This window comes from Trematomus bernacchii, unplaced genomic scaffold (assembly GCF_902827165.1).
Source record: "Trematomus bernacchii unplaced genomic scaffold, fTreBer1.1, whole genome shotgun sequence".
NCBI classification, from domain to species: domain Eukaryota; kingdom Metazoa; phylum Chordata; class Actinopteri; order Perciformes; family Nototheniidae; genus Trematomus; species Trematomus bernacchii.
In genome coordinates, this window is record NW_022988043.1 from 18,371,885 (window position 1) to 18,394,059 (window position 22,175).

Consider the following 22,175-nt stretch of genomic DNA (forward strand, 5'->3'; position numbering starts at 1 on the left):
CTTCAAAAAGCTCTTTATTTTTCTCATACTGCTTGTACTCTTTCCGCCCTCTGTCTGAAACCATACCCCTGGATATGTTTGTGTTGTCTGCCTTAATTAAACCTGACAACTGCAATCCTGCCAAGCGCTGCTACGACGCAAATGTAATGACAGTCATATTGTTTTGTAGATAGGCAGTGATATTCTTTTAGTTTACAGATTCACACAGTCCAGGATTTATTGCCAGCGGTTGTTCTGCATTCAAGCTGTGTTTCCTTTTGCCTTTTGCCTGGTATACTTTATAGCCTAAGAACATGTTATTTTAAAAATCAGTGCATCCGTCTTTTGACTTTGATTGGTTTTCTGCACAAGTTACCATGGAGATCTACCCTTGTAAGAAGTGAAGCACCATCGTAGGACTGAAAATTAACCCTGAACTTCCTCGCTTTCCAAAAATCCTGCTTCATGGTACAGGCCACAGGAACAACAGAGCTTATCTTTTGAGTTTTCTGTTGTCTAGGTCCAGGAAGGCGGCCGAGTGGCGCTGTCTACCAATCACATCCTAGTGTCAGACCTGGACACACCCAGGAAGGACCTGCTGGTTTGGATCATCAGTCCTCCAAAGTACGGCTTCATTGAAAACACCAACAGAGGTGAGGCCTTCCTGTATGTATGTGTGTATTTGTTTAGTAGCATTGTGAGGAGCTAGGACGTTGTTTCTTTCCTTCCCCATGTGGTCCGTGTAAAGTTACAAACCAGAACATGAACAGGCGAACAGTATGTGCATGCATGAGCACAGGTGACACAGTGCTACTTCTGTGTGCATGTACACGGTCACACCTGCACCCCCCTCGGAATTATTTTCACATTTCTATTTACGTCACACTCGTACGCACACAATCCCGGGTTGAATTCCCTGCGGTGCCGCTGCCATCTGTCGCAGTGTGATGATGTTGTGGATTAGGACACAGCTACAGATGGATCCATTGTTGAAGCCCAATTCTTTGACTGCTCTGAATTGCAGCTGTACTTTACTATGTCCCCCAGAGAGACTGTGGAAAAAGGTGAGATGATTTGAAAAGGAGCGTATCCCCCCTGGGTAACTGTAAGAGCAGAATAAAGTCAAAAACCAAATAAAACCTTAGAATATACTCAGATTTAGAAAAAGGGGCACACTAATAATAAATGTGTTTGAGTTGCATCATGGGAAATGTAGGATCCTGTTAAGCAATGATTTGGACTCCAATGCACGACTCGACACAAAAGTACAGAAACAAAAGTCTTTACTTAATTAAGGAAACAAATAAACAATAAAAATGACTCTTTTGGAATCTTGGCAAAGGCAGAAAAGGTGACTGTAACTTAACACGTGAACAAAACATCTACACACGTACTATACACTAAACATACAACATAAACCTGATAACTAACCAACTTATCAAGAGCAGACAATAACTATACATGGCAAAAATGTGAAGCCGTGATGTTACAGATCCAATGTCGTAGGGCTTGACCTTTACTTGAAAATGAAAGTTGTATATTTTCAAACTTGGCTGGTATATTTTTTTAATCTAAGTTCTACAACTTTATGGAATCTTCATAGTAAACTGTAGAGCTTAAACAAAATGACTAACAATATAAAACTTTTACTGAAAAAAATATTGACTCAATATTCTCCCAATCTTTCAATCACATTCTCTCATTGGTCGTTTTATCATCACATGACCTAAAGAATACATTTTTGATAACTTATCCATCTAAATGGCAACTGGCAAGACTGGTTTAAGTTGGTCAATGAACATTAAGTTTAACCGCAACAAACACAGCCCCCTCCAGCAGCCGCTTCTTTTCATTTTTTAATAACAGATGTGAAGCCATAGTAATACAAATTAGGCTCTGCCATATTACATGCAAGAAGGAGTTATCAGCAGACCTAATGAAGGACAAATGCACAGAGGCAGATATTTATATTGTCTGCTGCAGCTGGCTCCAGTCTTGTGTCTCCATGTCCTTGAAGGCTTCTGGAGCAGATGGGCCGTCGTTGGTATTCAACGGAGGGGGTCCGCAGTGTGAGGGGACTGGGTTGTCACTGTCATCGGGGGCAGAGGGGACGCAAGCCCATCAATGTGTCCCCTGTTCGCCTCAGCAAATCCAACATGCATAGGTTATATGTTGATGTGCAGATGCAGGGAAGCGGCAAAAAAGCATTCACCCACATGTTGATGTTCTTCATTTGCATGATTGCATTACAGTTATTCACACACACAAACAGACATACAGAATAGAATGCACACCTACATACATTTGGTGTATTTATATGTAAACCGCTTCTAGCAATACATTAGCATTCAAATGTGCGAGCAGGCACACATACAGACACCAGTAAAAGTATTCTCTAATATTTTGCATTAGAATCATAGCAGCTGGTGGAGAAGCATTTAAACATTTACATTTTAAAATAAAAGTTAGGCTATGGTTGTCAAAGTTAGTTGGTATATCCAGAAAAGAGTGAAGATTTAAGAATTTCCTTCATTCAATTTGCTGGGGAAAATAAGTCAAATTAAATTAAAATATGTGTTTATAGGCATAAAGGTACACGCTTTTTTCTGAATGCTTTCCATGCTGTAAGACATATTACACCCTCCATCGTTTTTGGACAACAAAATAAATGTCACACACCTCACACACACACACACTGTTTTGAGCCTATTCAATGTTGGACATTTGCAAGATGTCCTAAAGCACCACACTGAGACTGAAATATCAAAGTTAATTAACCAAGGCCAAATCCAGATATCACATAATTGTATTTGCAATTAGCTCAGTCAATTCATGTTCGTCAGAGGATAAATGTACATCTACAAGGGCTCGAAAATGAAACATTTTTAAATGTTTGTTCCAACACCCATTTTCCAGTTGCTTCCTTTAAAGCAACTGAAAACATTCAAAGTCTCAGAAATATTTAAAGGTACAAAAATCTTTCACTCACACCCCTTTTCTTCATATTTCTGAGATATCCTGTTGTTTACTCATTTATATTTCAAATCAAGATAATTATCCCATCCTGATAAGAGGCTCTCTTCCCTCACCTTATAACAGCCAGATGATGGAGACGCGATGTGATTTACCCTTCTGCCTGAATTACACAAACAAGTACACCTACTCACATCAGCTATTCCCTGCGGAGCCCTGACTCAGCTCACTGCGGAGTCATCTGTCTCCTTTGACAAAGACACTCACACTTTGTCTCCAACTTCAGATATCTCTCAAGGTTGATTTTGCACTTTCGCTGCGACTCTCCTCTGCTGCCACGAAGTCGCAGAATAGACGGTAACTGTAAAATGGCCTCAGCGCATCTATCCCGCAGCCAAACTGCCAGACAAATGTGACTTAAGGGAAATAAAAAGGCTGTTTGGGGACACGAGACAAGGTTTGCTGTCATCCCAGCTGTCAGAAGCAATAAGTGATGGCTCTTTAACTGGACGCCTGAGAGGCTGGGGAGGTCTGTGTTTCTGTACAAAGCACTACTGTCATGTGACGCCATAACTGAAGATACAAGACAAAGGGAGAGTTTCATAATAAGCAGTGACAAAGTCTTAGAAGTTATGTAAAAAAATGTTTTTTTTAAAGAAATTGTTCCCTAAAATGTAATGGTCTGGAGATAAGTTAAGAGAGTCACTTGTTCTTCAGGCTGTAGGTCAGTCCCTAGGGTTAGGGAATCTGATGGTCACTGGTTGAACAGAAAAAATATATATAATATATATATTAACCTTTTTTAAGTTCACAGCCTACCCTCACACTGCTCGCGGGCTCTGAACTATGGCAGCCCTTTCGGTTTGACCCCTCTCCCTTAATGCGTACGCATGTACTTCAGGTCTAATATGGTTTGTGCATTCATGTACTTCAATTGTGACTATAAACTGTACTTCCCCTGGTGGATTAATAAAGTATTCTTCTTCTTCTTCTGTCTCTGTTCTTCCGTCCACCAGGAGGCTCAATTGGCGGCTCGAGGGCCATCACCCCCGATGTCCCCTTCTCAGTGGAGGACCTGACGGCTGACCACATCTTCTACGTCCAGGACAGCCAGAAAAAAGCTCCGGCCAAACAGGACGTGTTCAGCTTCTACATCAGCGACGGACATAGCCAGACGGAGGCTTTCAACGTTGAAATTGACATCCAGGTAACTGTGTTCCGTAACTCTTGAAATATTGGAGCAAGTATGCTTTTTGAGCCACATCTTATTACATTTTAGTAGTTTATGTAAGTTATATTGACATTTTCAGTTTGACATCACCTGGTTACAGACTTGGTCTTCAACACCATCCATCAAGCCAAACTTTTTTTCTTTACATTTCACATCTTCACCCATCAAAGCACACACATTGTCTGTACACATGTGTGCGTCTAACACAGGGGTGTCAAACTCAAGGCCCAGGGGCCAAATCCGGCCCGCGACTTCATTTTATGTGGCCCCACAAGAGCTTGCAAAGAATATAATATGTTTATTATACGGTTACATGCTACTTTACAGAAGCACTTTGCCCATAAACGACATGTCCCACAATGCATCTCAAATTTGACTCTTGATCAGAATTTGACTTTTTTTGTCCAAATATGCCTTTTTTCTTAGAATTAGCCTTTTTCTCATAAATAATTTTTTTTTTCAAAATGTCACTTCTCTTTTTCAAAATGTCACAATCAATGTTTTTCCAGAATGTGGCTTTTCTTTTAAAATCATATTGTGACATTCTTACTGAAGAGACTTGCAATTATTTGCTCTAGACTTCTGCTTTCAGACGTAGTTAATTATGAAGTTATATTAATTAATGAAATAGTCTTAAAGTTACAACCGGCCCTTTGAGTGCAACCATAATGCTGATGTGGCCCGTGATGAAATTGAGTTTGACACCCCTGGTCTAACAGGAAGGAAGCACATTTTTTTGAGCTGCTGACATTTTCTTCAGCAGTTCCATCAGTCCTAAATATCTCTCTAAATACTCCATACACTGGAATACCATTATCATGTTGATCGTGAAAGTAAAATATATAAAATTAGATTTTAGACGGAGTTCTGCCCTATGGAGTTTTTAGTAAAAGTAAAAGTTAGAAAAGCAAAAGATTATTTTTAATGTATTACCTTTAAAAATGTAAACCCTAAGGACCAAAACACCATGGATACGATAGCTGCTCTGTGTCATCAGGAACACTTTGAGCTGTTTTTAGCTGGGACTTTTCAGCTTTACGGACCACTACCCTTGATCTGCACCTGACTAAGAAAAATAAAAAGAGCTCTGTCCTCCGGCTGTCGGCCTAAACGCACTCAGCATCCATATCAATCACTGAAGGCTGTTTAACGCCTTGAGTTGAATTGATGAGGCTCTCAGTGAGCGCGTGTGTGTGTGTGTGCACATGATCTGTATACTGCATACTGTAAGTCTTTGAGCATGTGTGTATGAAAATGTAAAGGTGAAAGTAAAAAGTGTGTGTTTATATAAGTGGTGTCAATTGATGAAAACATTTAATTGTGTAATCACAATATTCATCTGTGACCAATTAACAAACATTTACTTTCAGGGGAGATACAGCAAATACAATTGAAATGAGTTGCATCGTTATAGTTGTACTGATAAATGTGCTGGTAATTTATAGATCTGTACTTTGATCTGTTATATAATTGTTAGTGTGACAACCTGTTAGGATGCGTGGAAAGGGTAGGACCCAAATGCAGACTACAATAAAAGGTAAAAAGGTCTATAAACAAAAAGCGAGCTTTATTTTAAAAGCTGAACAAAAACATGGCATGAAACACATAGGTAGCACAAAAACTGACCGTGACTGACATGGAGGGAGACAGGAAAAACCAACAATGAACCGACACGGCACACAGGGGAAGACAAGACTAAATACAGAGAGGGGTAATCACAAGACAAGACACAGCTGGGGTAAGGGAGGCAGAAACACAAGGGCAACAGGTGAACACAATCAGACAATCAGACACACCAGGGAAACTAACGACAGGAAGGCAAACACAGGAAGAAGGAACAGAGAAGACACAAGGAGGAAACATTTCAAAACAAAAGGTGGAAAATGAAAACATAAATACAAAACCGTAACAGAACCCCCCCCTCAAGGGACGGATTCCAGACGTCCCAAGAAAACCCCCAAAAGTCCAAAACCTCTAGAAGGGTGGGCGGAGGGGGCCCGGAGGAGGGACGCACAACCAGGACCAAAAGGGTGGGTGGGTGGAGGGGGTCCGGAGGACGGGCCCGGAAGGGGTCCCGGGCGGACGGCCCGTGGGCAAGGCAGAGTCCAAAAAGGGGCGAAGGCCACAGCGGGCGAACTCAGGGGCCCGGGCATGAGAGCGAAGGCAGTGGCTGGAAGAGTCAGGAGGCCGGGCTCGAGGGCGAAGACCACGGCTGGGGAACTCAAGGGGCCGGGCTCGAGGGCGAAGGCAGCGGCTGGAAGAGTCAGGGGGCCGGGCTCGAGGGCGAAGACCACGGCTGGGGAACTCAGGAGGCCGGGCTCGAGGGCGAAGACCGCGGCACTCAGGGGGCCGGGCTCGAGGGCGAACAAGAAGGCGTCGACGGGACAGCTCCGGAGGAGGGGCAGGAAGGCGCTGACGGGACAGCTCCGGAGGAGGGGCAGGAAGGCGCTGACGGGACAGCTCCGGAGGCCGGGCAGGAAGGTGCTGACGGGACAACTCCGGAGGACGGGCAGGAAGGCCATGACGGGACAGCTCCGGAGGACGGGCAGGAAGGCGCTGACGGGACAGCTCCGGAGGCCGGGCAGGACCCGTTGTCGGCCAGACAGGAACCGGAGCCGACGGAACAGGCGTAGACGGGATCCTGGACATGACATGGACTGGTGTCAATGGGACCCCGGATGGAGCAAGGGCTGGTGTCGACTGGACCTCCAACGGAACAGGACACAGAGTTGGCAGGACCCCCGGTGGAACAGGTGTCGGCGGGACCTCCAACAGGACAGGACACAGAGTTGGCAGGACCCCCGGCGGGACAGGTGTCGGCGGGACCCCCAACAGAACAGAACATGGAGCTGGCAGGACCCCCGGCGGGACAGGTGTCGGCGGGACCCCCAACAGGACAGGATATGGTGTAGGCAGGAAATCTGGTGGAGCAGGTGTCGGCGGGACCCCCAACAGGACAGGATCTGGTGTTGGCAGGAAACCCGGCGGAGCAGTAGTCGGCGGGACCCCCAACGGGACAGGACATGGGGTTGGCAGGACCCACAGCTGAACAGGTGTCGGCAGGACCCCCAACGATACTGGACGTGGAGTTGGCAGGACCCTCAGCGGAACCCCCAACGGCACAGGACATAGGGTTGGCAAGACCCCCGGCAGAAGAGTAGTCGGCGGGACCCCCAATGGGACAGGACATAGAGTTGGCAAGACTCCCGGCAGGATAGTCTTCGGCGGGACCTCCAACAGCACAGGACATAGGGTTGGCAGGACCCCCGGCAGAAGAGTAGTCTGCGGGACCCCCAACGGAACAGGACATAGGATTGGCAAGACCCCCGGCAGAAGAGTAGTCGGCGGGACCCCCAATGGGACAGGACATGGAGTTGGCAAGACCCCCGGCAGGAGAGTAGTCGGCGGGACCTCCAACAGCACAGGACATAGGCTTGGCAGGACCCCCGGCAGAAGAGTAGTCGGTGGGACCCACAACGGGACAGGACATAGGATTGGCAAGACCCCCGGCAGAAGAGTAGTCGGCGGGACCTCCAACGGCACAGGACATAGGGTTGGCAGGACCCCCGGCAGAAGAGTAGTCGGCGGGACCCCCAATGGGACAGGACATGGAGTTGGCAAGACCCCCGGCAGGAGAGTAGTCGGCGGGACCTCCAACAGCACAGGACATAGGGTTGGCAGGACCCCCGGCAGAAGAGTAGTTGGCGGGACCCCCAACGGGACAGGACATAGGATTGGCAAGACCCCCGGCAGAAGAGTAGTCGGCGGGACCTCCAACGGCACAGGACATAGGGTTGGCAGGACCCCCGGCAGAAGAGTAGTCCCCAGTGGAACCTCCAACGGCACAGGACATAGGGTTGGCAGGACCCCCGGCAGAAGTGTAGTCGGCGGGACCTCCAACGGCACAGGACATAGGGTTGGCAGGACCCCCGGCAGAAGAGTAGTCCCCAGTGGAACCTCCAACGGCACAGGACATAGGGTTGGCAGGACCCCCGGCAGAAGTGTAGTCGGCGGGACCTCCAACGGTACAGGACATGGGGTAGGCATCGGCCGGAGAGCCAACAGGAGACGAGGTGCTGGAGTCGGCCGAACCACTGACAAAACACGGGGGGTTGGCGTCGGCCGGGGAGCCAGTACTGGAGCCGAAACTGGAGCCGGAACCATGGCTGCTGGGGCCGGAACTGGGGCCGGAACCATGGTTGCTGGGGCCAGATCTGGAGCTGGAACCACTGGAGCACGGGCTGGAATCTTGGTCTTGCGTCTCCTAGAGATTATTTGGAGGATCTGTGGGCCTCCCAAGGCCTGGTCATACCCCAGGAAAGGGTTAGAGGCTTCGGACAAGTCCTCAGGACTACTTGTGAAAAGTTGTAGCCACTCAGGCAACATGCTCCTAAGCCAGGGCTGGCGAGCAACCTCCTGACGTGCCTCCTTCAACGCAGCCTCTCTACCACGTCTAGAAGAGGCGCCATTCCAAGTATAAAAAATGTACTCCAGAGAGTACCCAAGACATTCTGCCTGTAGAGCAAAACAATCCGAGTCTGCTGAGTCCAAAGCTGGTCGGTTCATTCTGTTAGGATGCGTGGAAAGGGTAGGACCCAAATGCAGACTACAATAAAAGGTAAAAAGGTCTATAAACAAAAAGCGAGCTTTATTTTAAAAGCTGAACAAAAACATGGCATGAAACACATAGGTAGCACAAAAACTGACCGTGACTGACATGGAGGGAGACAGGAAAAACCAACAATGAACCGACAAGGCACACAGGGGAAGACAAGACTAAATACAGGGAGGGGTAATCACAAGACAAGACACAGCTGGGGTAAGGGAGGCAGAAACACAAGGGCAACAGGTGAACACAATCAGACAATCAGACACACCAGGGAAACTAACGACAGGAAGGCAAACACAGGAAGAAGGAACAGAGAAGACACAAGGAGGAAACATTTCAAAACAAAAGGTGGAAAATGAAAACATAAATACAAAACCGTAACACAACCCTTAAGAAATGTTTTAGTGTTTGTTGATTGTTATGTGTGTACCTGCCAAAGGACTGCAGATGGAAATTAGCATTAGTAATGTATGATAACATCACAGCTTAGTTTGAATGATTTCTGAATTATTGGCATAAAGTCAGACAATTTTCCAAAACGTAGCCAAAGCATGGATGGATTTAAAGCTGCTGTCACCGACTGCCGCTGTGATTGCCCTCCGTATAATGTATGCTACATATGTAATACACTCCTGGTAAAACTGTTGCTGGGTCTATCATGCTGCAAGCACTATATGTTCCTACAGTGGCAACCTTGCCCACTATTTCCTACTCCAGTTGTGCCGTTACACCTTGGTTCCTCAGCTGTCTTTGCCTTTTCACTGGTAAACAAATCCATGCTGGAGTTACGGGTGGAAGTTGGGGTCTTAGTAGTGTGATTAAATTGTGTTCATTTTTCCAGCCTAGTTCATATAAAAACTAACAGACATGTCAGTTAACAAAAAAAGTAGTAATGTAAGACATATTAGGAATCTTAGAGCATATCATTATGCATTGATTTATTTGTTTCTTCAGGAGAGTAAAGAGGACAGAGAGCCTGTGGTGGCAGTCAGTAGCATCCACGTGGAGGAAAACTCCGGAGTGGTCATCACCAACTCGTCTCTCAGCGTCCTGGACCAGGACACACCGGACAACGAGATCCTGTTCACCATCGTCAGGAAGCCTTCCTACGGTAAGCACTGTTAATAACACACACACACACACACACTACTGTATAAAGGCTACAGCCCAAAGCAACAGCCCTGCAATGCTGACAGGTTCCCTTTCCTGTAGTGTGTTATATAGGCTTTTGTAAATGGTCTGCCAAGGCAAAAATTGGCCAACCATTTAGAGATGGGGGAGTGTGTGGGAGTTTCTCTCTGTGGGAGGGTGAAAAGAGGCCGTATATACAGGCCGTATGAGAAAGAGAAAGACCTTTTTGAACATGAAAGCATGTAAACATGTCACAGTAGAGACACAAAATGCAAATATGAACCTGAGCATCATATGTCCTCTTTAAATAGGCTGCTGCAGGCCACCTTTTTTGCTATTGACCACAGCACCTGTGGATTAATTCCTCACCAAAGATGTTATGATATACTAAAGTTAGGTCCAATACAAGATGAATAAAACCACATTTGTATTAACTTTGCCTCATTTCACTCTAAGAAAAGAAGAAAGCCTTGACGTAGTTCAGGAATTTGAGTGAGTTTCAGCATAGAAGACAATCAGTCACGAAACTGTAATAGCTGTCAAAAAGCAGCTGACATAACATAAGGATGTTGTTGCTTTGAAATAAATAGAGAGACAAAGAAATGTCTTGATTTGAATTCACAGTTGCTCAGAAGGCAGTCATTCAAGTATTTCAGTTTTTCATTCAAGTATTAACAGTATGTGTTATCATTTTAACCAGCCATTAGGCAGTTATTATGGCATCATTATAACTGCCTTTAAAATATAATGGAGATGTCAGCTACGGCGGTGCTTCAAAACAGATCCTCATGTTTATTAACATACATACATAAACATCATTTACTGCAGGTAAACATTGGAAAATTATGCAAACAGATGTGCGGTAGATATATTAGCATATATACACACATGCATACCCCTATACACATCATGTATCCTAACAGACACACACACACACACACACACACACACACACACACACACACACACACACACACACTCACATAACCAACTGTTTAAAAGAAGACAAACACACTGTTGTTCCACTGCAGCGGGGTGCTGACTGCACCCATTCCTCACACACTCGGAGCACACGACACACACTCAAATCAACTGACCTCCAAACACTCTGTTTTCCCTGAAGCACCCTCTCCATCTCAAATTGAGTTTTCTCTGCTGTCCACCAAAGCTTGGTTGGCTCAAACATATTGCTTCACAATAAAATGCAGGATTAGAATCATGTCGAAGGAGAGACAAAAAACACTGTTTTGCTAAATGTTCTAAATTTAAGAGAAAAAAACCCACAAAGACCCAATTAGAAAATGTTTCTTGTGAATTGTAGGAGCCTAGCCTTAATGGATTAAATTACGTTTCAGCTAATGTTAGCACAGACACGTAAGCTTTAATGGATTTACTTTACCATTCAATTATTAGTGTAATAAAAAGTAAGTGCTTTATTATAAAGAGAGAGAAAAAGAAGATCTCGTATTTTACTATGCTGGACATATTCGAAGCAACATATTCTCAGTTAGGTCCAATTTTGTTTTAAGGGGAAATTCCAGTTCCTGGAATCAGTTCTAAATCACACAGGCCCTCTACTGGCCTCTATGGGTAATACTCCTAACCGATTACCCCCCCATGTGTTTGCTGCCTTATACACTGTGGGGTCGACGCATGCAGTTGGATAGGCTCATCCCGATTGGCCTGCTACATTAATTAAATGCAAATTCAGTGGGTGATTGCATTCATGTTATTGGTGAAGTTACCCAAAAAAGTCCAACAGAGGTCTAGAACTAGGGTTACAATAAGTAACCATGGTTTTTTTAACCAGTGGGAATGGGATCATGTTTTAGATGTTTGGCCATGTGGTGGAAAGAACCTCTGTCTATTTAATTCCTAACCAATCTGCATACGTTTATCATCTTGTGAATATTAGGAAGAATTCCATCTTGCGAAATACCTCATTTTTGAACATAATACACTTTTTTCACAAAAACGAATGTAAAAACAACATTTTTGGTCTTGATGAAAGAGCCAAAAAGCCACTTAAAAAAAATTATTCCAAACAAAAAATATCCAATTTGCTACTTGCTTGGTGTTCTTTTCAACCTTTTGCCCCCTGCGAGACTCCTGCTTGGGGACATAGCTCATACCAGCCCCCCCTGTCCTCCATTGCCCAGTAAAAGTACCATAAAGCTGCCATTGAAACTGAGTGCACCAGCGCCATAAAACCAGCAGGGTGTACGGCTGATGGCACTGAGAGCAGGAGAGGAGTGATTTCATATAGGACAATGAATCCCAGACAGATCATCTTTTAACAAGCTGCCTCTCCACTGCCCTCACACACACACAGACACACACACACACACACACACACACACACACACACACACACACACACACACACACACACACAGACACACACACACACACACACACACACACACACACACGGAAATGTGCACAGATTTATCAGAGACAGTGTGATAGATACCGTTTCCAATAAAGACATCAGGAAGCTACAACTCTCCTGCACACTTTGGCACACAGATGCCTCATGCTATCAAATTTTTGTCATGTCAGCATAAGGTGTCAATGGAAAATAATGGGTGGTACTAGTATTAAGTCCTGGAGTTTTCAACACATTATTAATCAAACTATTACATAATGTTCAAGTATTTTCATACATGAACAGTACAGTAGATGGTACATTCAATGTATTTATCAACAGAAAGCATATCCAAACTGAATGACTTACAATTGGAAGCACTACTGTAAATACTGCACAAAAAGGTGCTAATGCTTAAATGCTAAATATATGTTTGAGGTTAATTAGGGACATCACCTCTATTACACACTGAAATTGTTACACTATGGACAAGTCCAGATCAGTTCATATCTAAGTAAGGGTTTCATTTTTATCTCATTCCCTCAGGAAAACTCCGCAGACGGCAGTTTTACTCTCAGCCTCTGGAGAACGGCCGGGTCCTCTTGCAGGGCTCCACCTTCACCTACCAGGACATCCTGGACCAGTTGCTTGTCTACACACCTGAAACAGTCAGCGGGGGTGCAGATGAAATGGGTTTCACCCTCACCGATGGCATCTATACACAAACGGGCCGTCTGGAGTTCACCATGGACGTCAGGAGGAGCGAAGGACCCCACATGACCGTCAACAGAGGCCTGCAGCTCCCAGCAGGTGAGAGTGGATGGGAGGACTTAATGTTGATAAAAGGTCTCAGAGAGTCTTAAATGAAGGGTTTAAAGGGAGGTCCAGAGACTTAATACTGTGAATGGTTTCAGGATCCTCGATTAAGATCACAGAGCAGAATCTGAAAGGTACTGACATCGACTCAGACAGCCTGAAGCTCCGCTACGTCCTGACGAAAGACCCTCCGGCCGGCAAACTGCAGCTCAGCCAGAGCGGAGATGTGGAGAAGATTTCTGTCAAAGGTCCCGTACAGAGCTTCACTCAGGAGGACGTCAACAAAGGTGTGCTTTTATGATGTTAAAACTTGTGATGTAACTTTTATGAAAGCTAAAGCTATTTATATTATCCGTAATTCTGCTGAAGTCTTTGCTCTTTCCTCAAGAAACATTTTTGAGAAGCAAAGTGTATTTGTTGTATAAATGTTATTGTGTTATACATGAAAAAAACCTGTTGTTTATGTAGGTTTACATCTCAAACCAGTGGTAATGTCAGTGCTAGTATTCATCTAAATTTAAAACCACTTGCCCATAAACCCAAATACTTCCAGAAGATATAGAGTGGTGCAGGAATGAGTCTTAAAACCCGGATATGAGTCAGCATTTGACCACTTCCAGTGGCCTTGACTGCACCACTCTTGCACTGTAATACCAAAAATATAATTTTGAACATATTCCAGTATATGTTGCATGTGCATGGAGCTGACATTGGGTTAACACTGTCCCTCCCTTGCAGGCCTGCTGCAGTACAGCCATGAGAAAGGGGAGAAGGGGGGCAGCCTGTTGTTCAAGTTCAACCTGGTTGATCCCGAGGGCAACAAGCTGATCGACCAGTCCTTCTTCATCAGCGTGCTCGGTAAGGCTTCCTCATTCCTCTGTTAGCCGCTGTGCTCAAGCAACATGAAGTGTTGCGTCATTTGGCGGAGAGAAGAGGGCGATTACTACAGAGTTATCCCTTCGCACCTTGGACAAATCCTGAATGTGAATTGCGCATAGACACTGTTGTTGCATCTGAAATAGCTTTAGGTCAGAGATGATCTGAAATTGGTGTAAGAAAACACTTATCAAGCGTATTTTAAGGAAGAATTTCATTCAGATGTAGCCCATTTTAGGAACAGATGTCAGTGTCTCTCAGTTGGATTGTTTCTTGTCGATTGTGACGGTGAAACCTCCACCAATACTTCTCCTTTCCACTCACTTCCTTCTTGGGACTCAGCAGATACAATCCACACTAATACAGCTGCTGCAGACTGAAGGAGTGTCCCTCTCGGTTAAACATGATGCGCTCATATCTTTCCCAGTTAACGTTTTATCTTGTTCTCCGTGTTTCTCTCTTATGCTCTCTCAGGCGTGGCCGTTCATATCCCTTTCAACCACACTGCCCTCTGATTACTTCCCTGCTCTTCCGCTCAATCTCTCCCAGCCATTTGTCCATATTTCTCAAAGCTGTATCACTCTTTCACAGCGACGTTGTACCTCCTCCCTCTTTGCTGTCACTGAACCTTATCTGTTTCTGGTTTTCCACTTGTTGTTGTCATTTCTCTATTTCCTAATACTGCTCCTGTTATCTTCTCTCTTCTCCCGCTCTGAATCAGTCTCAGCTCCTCCGCTGTTTCAGCCCGAGGATGAGAAATTGACTCTCAATATTTTTATCTGCTTTTGGATGAATTGTTTTCACAAATTTCGCAAGGGCCTCTATGCTTTCCCTAGATTTATTTTTGCTCCGAAGGCTTTCTTTTCCTTCCTTCCCGTCTTCTTTTTACGTGACTAACCTTCTTCTTCTTCTCTCCTCCAGAGGACCGTCTTCCTCCGTCTGTGGTGGTAAACAAAGGCCTGGTTCTGGATGAAAACACGATGAAGAAGCTGACCACGCTGCAGCTGTCTGCCAGCGATCAGGACAGTGAGCCGGGGGAGCTCATCTATCGCATCACCAAACAGACGAGCCTGGGTCACCTGGAGCACGCCAACAGCCCAGGTACCAACACGCACACAAACAACCAAACTCACTGTTCCTATATCCATTTAGCAATTGAAACGATTATTTTGCTCTACGTCATCTTAAGCTGTTTTTATGCAAAGTAAACAAATGAAATGCACAAAGAAGTGATTATTCGCTTCCCTGCTATTAAGCAATCCTGCCCCGGCTGAATGGATTCCCCACATCGCCCAACGCTCTCGCAGCATGCTAATTAGCTGGATGTTAACACCACTCTCTGCTCTCTGAGCATCAGCTCACCTCCGGAGCCACAGAGCAGCTCCGGATAATTACCGCTAGCCAGCCTGTCATTCCACGCTAACACGCACAGCTAGCTGCTCATGTGGGATATCCTGACAGCCTACAAGGAATGTCAAAGTAACAGCACAGAGAGCTATGTTCCCTCTTTTAAGCCAAATCTTCCCAAGTCACTCAGGAGCAATGTAACATTCATTTCAAAAAGGAATTTGAAGAGAGAGACTACTAGAATGAAACCTAAGTCACATGGCCGGACACAGTATGTAAGATTGTTAGCTGGTCTACTAATCTTCTAATATCATATTGATTGTGGTCATGTCTGAAGGACAATATAGATCACAATACCCATAATGCTAATTACATCTTCAAATCTGCTGACTAGAGTACTAACGAAACGTCACTTGGCTCCACTCATGTTAATTATTGTCAAGATGTCACACTTAACAAGCTCTGCTCTGTGGCATTTGTTCTGTACCAATGTTATCCTACATTCTGAAAATGTACTGTGTGTACCATATGGTTATCTTTATAATATTATTTATTACAGTTTATAAACAGAAATCCACTTCATTTATCATTTAAAGTCAGAGTGTGTAACTTTTGGCCCCCTTCCTTTAGCAAGGGCTTAAAAAGAACCAATGATTATTTATATGTCCCTTAATTTAAATACTGACAGGAAAAGATACAATACATCATACAGTATATCAATCCAAGAACATCATTTAGGATCATAACCCAAATAGAAAGCAAAAAAGATAGTTTAAATATTTCATAAATGTTACATGTTTCGTGCAGCTGAGGGTCCATCTGAATACTTTGTGCATTTCTGTGGGCCAATATATCAACACACTCAAAAGATACTTATAGTTGGACTTCATCATCATCTGTCAGTGAGCTCAAAGTCAATTATCTATCTCTCAGTAATATTTTCTTGATTGTTTCACTGAATTTCTATCCTCATATCAATGCAGAATTACAGATTAGGTTGACAGCACATCAAAAGTGATGTAGATACTGTGTAACTGTTGAGACATTATTTTGATTTGAAGAAGGCAATAATGCCTAACAAAGCAGTAAGTGCAGCTAGGAAGCCTTAGAGAAATACAAGTCAAGCTTTTAATCTTTTGTCTCCCTGTGTGAGAAAAAGGACGATTTTTATGGTGCCCATATTATATAATTACATTTGGCCAAAGAGCATTCAGTCTATTTAAACTAGTGGAAATACAAAAATTGGTATTTTGTGTCAAGGAAATACATTTCAATTGAATATGATGGGGCAAATAAGCAGGTATTTTCATCCCTGACTGAGACAACTGCCTGTGCCTGTCCCGATCATGATGATGCATAAACATCCAGCTGGGAAATAGATGACACAAGGGAGAAGGGCCGTCGACTTGAAGGCGTCTCGCTGTGTCAAAAGTTGACGTGAAGAAGATTGATGTTACAAAGCCTCCATTTCCATTTCCTTAATACCCTCCATGACGTGTTGAAAAAGACGTTTCATCCGTCCTGCCTGCTTGAGGAAATAATTTTGATCCTATCCTGGGGACGTAACGTTGTTACTTTCCCATCAAAGTCATCAATGGAACAGAATGTCCATTTATACATGATTTACTTCATACAATGACAGGCCTGTTAAAAACGGTACCTGCCTATTTAAAATGATAGGAATCGCATGCCGTGCACCCATCTGGTATTAATATAGCAATTTATATGATGATTTTTTATTTGTTCAACGTCCGTTATGAAATGAAATGAGAGAAAATGTAAGTTTGGATACATTCTCTCCTTTGCATTCATCAAACCTACATTTTCAATCAGCGGACACACTTTATATATCACATTCAACCATAAATACGTTAAAGGTATCACACAAAGAACTCAATTGGCTCTTTCTGAAAGGGTGACGCATGTGTCTTTAAGCATCCAGCAATAACAAATCAACAGAAATTGAACTCCTGTGATGAAGAATTTCTTTTTTTAGACAATTGCCTTTAGATTCATGCAGAGTTTTGTTTGATCGCTGCAATCAAACCTGATTACGTTTCCCACTGAGTTTTAAGAGTGAGGAGGAGCTGGAGCCTCCTAAAACGCCTTTACTTTAACTTCACTTTACAAAAAGTAAAGCCAACAAAGAAAAGAGAAAAGACACAGTGTGTGATCTGAAACTAAATGGCAAGGAAGGGGGGGGGGGGGACTGTCTGCAAAGACAAAAACTAATTATAATCATAAATATAACCAGAATATTTGGTCCGAAGACAGTTGACACGAGAATCCAGTACCGGAAGGATTGTTAGGAAAACAACCAAATGTATAAATAAGTAACACAAACAGACTGTGGCAGCATGTGTTTAAAGAGAAAGATGGATAGAACAGATGTCCTATTGACGTTTGTAGTGTTTTTGTCTGCATACTGTGAGTGTGTGTACGGTGATTGTACAACTATTCTTCTTCTCTGTCCAGGCACCAGAATCAGCACATTTACCCAGGCCGATCTTGCATCGCGCAGCATCCAGTACGTCCACACCAGTGAAGAAGAGAAGCATGCTGACCAGTTCTCATTCACTGTGTCCGACGGGACAAATGAGGTAAATAAGAGGGTCAACTCTGGGGAAAGTAAAAAGGTATTTTAAGACTGGTTAAAGATGGTTAAGTTCAGTTTGGTCACATAATGAAGTAGCTCAAGAGGGTACCTTGAAGAACACGTTGATGTTAAATTTGAACTTATGTTACATCTCATATGAGTTCCACAAAGTGAGGCACTGGTAGAGTTGACATTATTCTTATAAGGAGAGTAAAAGTTGTATTGTTGCATCTCTCACTAGGAGTTGTCCACAATGGAAAACAAAGTGGACCCAGTGAGGTTCCCTGGGGTACACCTTAACAAGACTGTATTAGCACCTACGGCCCTTCCAAGGCTAGGATGTATTGAATATAGGGGTGTTTTTTGTAGATTGCATTATTTAGAAACGTTGTCCCGTCCCCCTTCCCCAGCGCACACACACAAACAAGCTATGTTCTCTTTCTCTGTGGTTGATGTAAAAAATGGTATGTATTGCCTCACCATGACCTTTTTTATATAGCCTGTAGCCAGGTGCAAAGTAAGTTTCCACAAAATTGCCAGCTCAGTGTAGACATTCCAATCACATTCAAGTTTAGGAAAAAAACACTCTGTTCTAAGAGGTGAGCCTGGCATGTACGCAATTTGTGCTTGAGCATCTTCTAACAATAACATTCCCCACTTGGCACGTCTGCGTCTTTCAGTTCTCATGCAGTGCTCGTTCTCCACATAAAAGCCCCTTCAGACTTCTTTGTCATTGGCCTTTTGGTTGCGAGACTAAGCTTTTTGGCATAAATATATTGCACTCCTTTTTATAAATGGATTAGTAAAATTATTTTGACCCCTAGTAAAGCAATTACATTTTAATATATAATCTAAAAATAAATATATATTTAATCTTAGGAACCCCAAGCTTTCAGAAGCGGTACTCAAGCCCTTCCAGCTCCCCCCACCCCAGTATGCCTCATGCATAAATCTGCCTTGCTAATCCAGACTAATGAGGACCACAAGGACTTGAGTAAACATGTGAAAAAGGTCATTTGGCCTTCACGCCTGGCTAGCTGCAGTGTGTGGGGGCTTTTGTGGCCACTGTAGTGGTAAGTGCTTATGAAGTGGTTCAGTGTTTTTACTTTTGTTAAAGCTCCTCTATCCAGTTGGGAGGCTTTTTCAGTTTTTTGTTAGAAAAGAACGGTATAAAAATAACCAAGTGTTCTGCATTAAAGTTCAGTTATATTTCATTGTAATGTGTAACTAAAGCAGCATTTTTTACTCATATGTGGTGTAATGAGATACCTCAAGGGCATGGCGGTTCATAGTATCTGTTAAAACTGAATTCTTTGCTATTTCAGTAATGTGTTAACTTTTTAACCAAATGTAATTTTCTGGCTTGACTAAAACGTTCATAGGTAGGGACAGATTTTTGATATATTCAGCACCATTACAATCATCATTCGTCTCAGTGCAATATCGTAAATAAATGTAAAAGCCAAGTATCTACAACACCTTTTCATTAGCTACAAAAATAATCAACAAACACAATCAGTTTTTTACTAAGGCCCAGGCTCCACGGGAACGCATACGGCAAAACGCATAGGATTAACGCAAACGCAAACGCCAAAAAGCTTCCGCCCACACGCAATATACACCGGATAGTGTCTGCCCACATGAGACAGCTCCGTTTAGATCCAACCGCTGGAAAAGCTGCAGTACATATGCCGAGCCTGTACGTGGCGCTGTAACTTCCTCCACAAAAGCAGCAACTTCCTCCACAAAAGCAGCGAAGAAGAATGGTTGTCATGGCTGCACTTCTGTTTATTCTCCGCGGTGGGGGCCGACGGAACCGGGCAGAGTTTTTCGCCGGTCAACGTGTGTTAAAGTTTAAATCTTCATGCTTCCTCATGCAGCAGCTGATCCAGTAAGTAAACCCGACAGTAAAAATAAACATATTTATAACTAGTTTAGGTAGTTTGAGAGGTAATTAAAATAGCTAAGGGTGGTGATCTGACTTGAAGTGTGTGTTTTGCTCCCGCTGCATCACAGCCGGAGGAGCTGCGTGTCTCCGTCCTGTCAGATTAGACTTCACTCGCGTTTATGTCCATATCGAGATAAAGATAAATAATCTGAATTCAGTGTGCAGTGTACTTTTGCGGGGGTGAGAAGCAGAGGCGGGGCTATTGCGTCGTCATTATCAAAAACGGATGACCGTATAGGCTACCACACGGCCCCGTTGGACCCCCCAGAGCGCTCCGTTCCCAGATCTATCCACCTTTGGACCCGTTGTCGTTTGCAGGGTCCGTTTCTACCGTTCCGTTACGGCGTCGTGTAGCTTAAAGGGCTATATGCAAGAGAAATATGCGGATACAACCCGTTTTCGTTCCCGTGGAACCTAGGCCTAAGGCTGCCTTTACACAGGAACGTTTGCGTTTATGCACAGTATGCGTTTTTTTTAAAGTATTCGGTTCACACGCATTCGTTTCATTTAACGTGTCTGTACACACGAGACCGCTGGAAACGCTGTAGTACATATGCCAGGACTGTAACGGCCCCTACACACGGCGGCGTGCGGTGACTCTTCAACGCTTCTGCCCATTCACTTTGAATGGGGTGACGTCACGATTCGCCGAACTGCATTCTGGGAGCAAAGCGTAGCTTTCCTGGCGGTGCTCGCTGCAAAAGTAGAGCAATGTTCTACTTTTGAAGCTGAGGCGGAGGCGGCAGCCAATCAAATCCCGCGTATGCAAATCTGACAGTTCAAGCGCTAGCCAATCAAACCGCGTGTATGCTGGGAGAGCCAGACCGCAGTTCATTTCCTCATATGCCAAAAAATGGAGGAGAAAATAATTATAGCGGTAGGGAATCACCCGGTGCTTTCAGTCCCTGTTCACCTACCGGGATACAAACCGGAGGAGCCAGGCATGGAGGGAGGTGGCAGAGACAGTGGGTGAAACTGGTAGGTTTTCGCCTGTTTGGGGAGTTTATATCCAGTGTACTTCGTTTGAATGGACAGCAGGCATAGACAGTATATTTAACCACCATGCAATGTTGCATAAAATAGCACCATAGACATTAATTAAAAATCGCTTTTTAGACATTAATGTCTATGGTGAGATTCATACACGGGAGCCTTTTTAAAGCCTTTTTACCCCGCTGCAAACAGAACCCCCCCCCCCCTTCCCATCACAAACTTTACACAGACCCCCCCTTTCAATTATCAACTCCTGCCTTGTTTCCGCAAACTCTTGTGTCCTGCAGCAGCTAAAAGTTTTGCAAGCCCCCGTTCGTTTAGTACCTAAAATAATAGACATCGCTTTTTCCAGCTGACAAACCCGACTTTCTGGTCACTTCTTCAATTTTCCAGCCCTTGGGGAGAGACACGGGAGATTCATGTGATTGGTTGTTGGTCGCGTTGCTCGCCTAAACTCCCCAAGCTCAAGACACGCCCACCGCCAAGCGGCAACGCACGCCGCCGTGTGTAGGCTGTGTAAGTGGTGCTGTACTTCCACACGAGACCGCTCGAAAGCGCTGGAGACGCTGTAGTACATATGCCGGGTCTGTAACTGGCGCTGTAACTTCCGCCACAAAATACACCAAAAGCAGCGAAGAAGACCCCGGAGCATGGTTGCCATGGTTGCCCTTCTGTTTATGCCCCGCGGTGGATTTAGCAACATGTAGTAGTTCATGTAATTCTCCATGTCCACTTGTTGCTGATGGTTGTGGTAGAGGGGCTGTAGATTTTGCACTAACATCTGTAGCATGGTCGAGCTGTAGATGTTGTACTAACATCTGTAGCATGGTCAGTAGCAGTAGCACTAACAGTAGCTACTGACAGTAGCTACTGACCATGCTACAGCAGTGAGCAGCAGAGGTGGGGAGAGGCGGGGCTATGGCTTCATCTATCGGGAAATGATCGTATAGAGGCGATTACACGGAGCCGTTTGACCCCCCAGAGCGTTCCGTTTGCAGATCTATCCACCTTGGGACCCGTTATCGTTTGTGGGGTCCGTTTCTATCGTTTTGTTACGGCCTCGTGTAAATAAAAGGGCTATACGCAAGAGAAACTATGCGGATACAACCCGTTTCGTTCTTGTGTAAAGGGGGTTTAAAAGCATACCAATTATTTCTTGGTTCTTATCCATTGAAAACATTGTTCAAACATTCACATTGTAGGTTGGAAAAAGTATGTGAACCCCTATACTTTAACAAAAGCTTGCTGATTTAGTTGGCAAACCTTGTTTTAATCATTGAAACAAGATTGTAGTGAAGTGTTGTTTGA

General features: G+C 44.2%; 1 protein-coding gene across 1 annotated transcript in view; it reads left to right on the plus strand.

Annotated features, from left to right (window-relative positions):
• Positions 1-22,175, plus strand: part of fras1 (Fraser extracellular matrix complex subunit 1) — a 281,858-nt gene that overhangs the window by 236,905 nt on the left and 22,778 nt on the right. Inside the window, 8 exon segments of the mRNA XM_034118256.1 lie at positions 500-632; positions 3,969-4,159; positions 9,747-9,903; positions 12,838-13,101; positions 13,206-13,394; positions 13,846-13,965; positions 14,905-15,084; positions 17,806-17,930. Of these exon segments, the coding sequence (XP_033974147.1) occupies positions 500-632; positions 3,969-4,159; positions 9,747-9,903; positions 12,838-13,101; positions 13,206-13,394; positions 13,846-13,965; positions 14,905-15,084; positions 17,806-17,930 (1,359 nt within the window).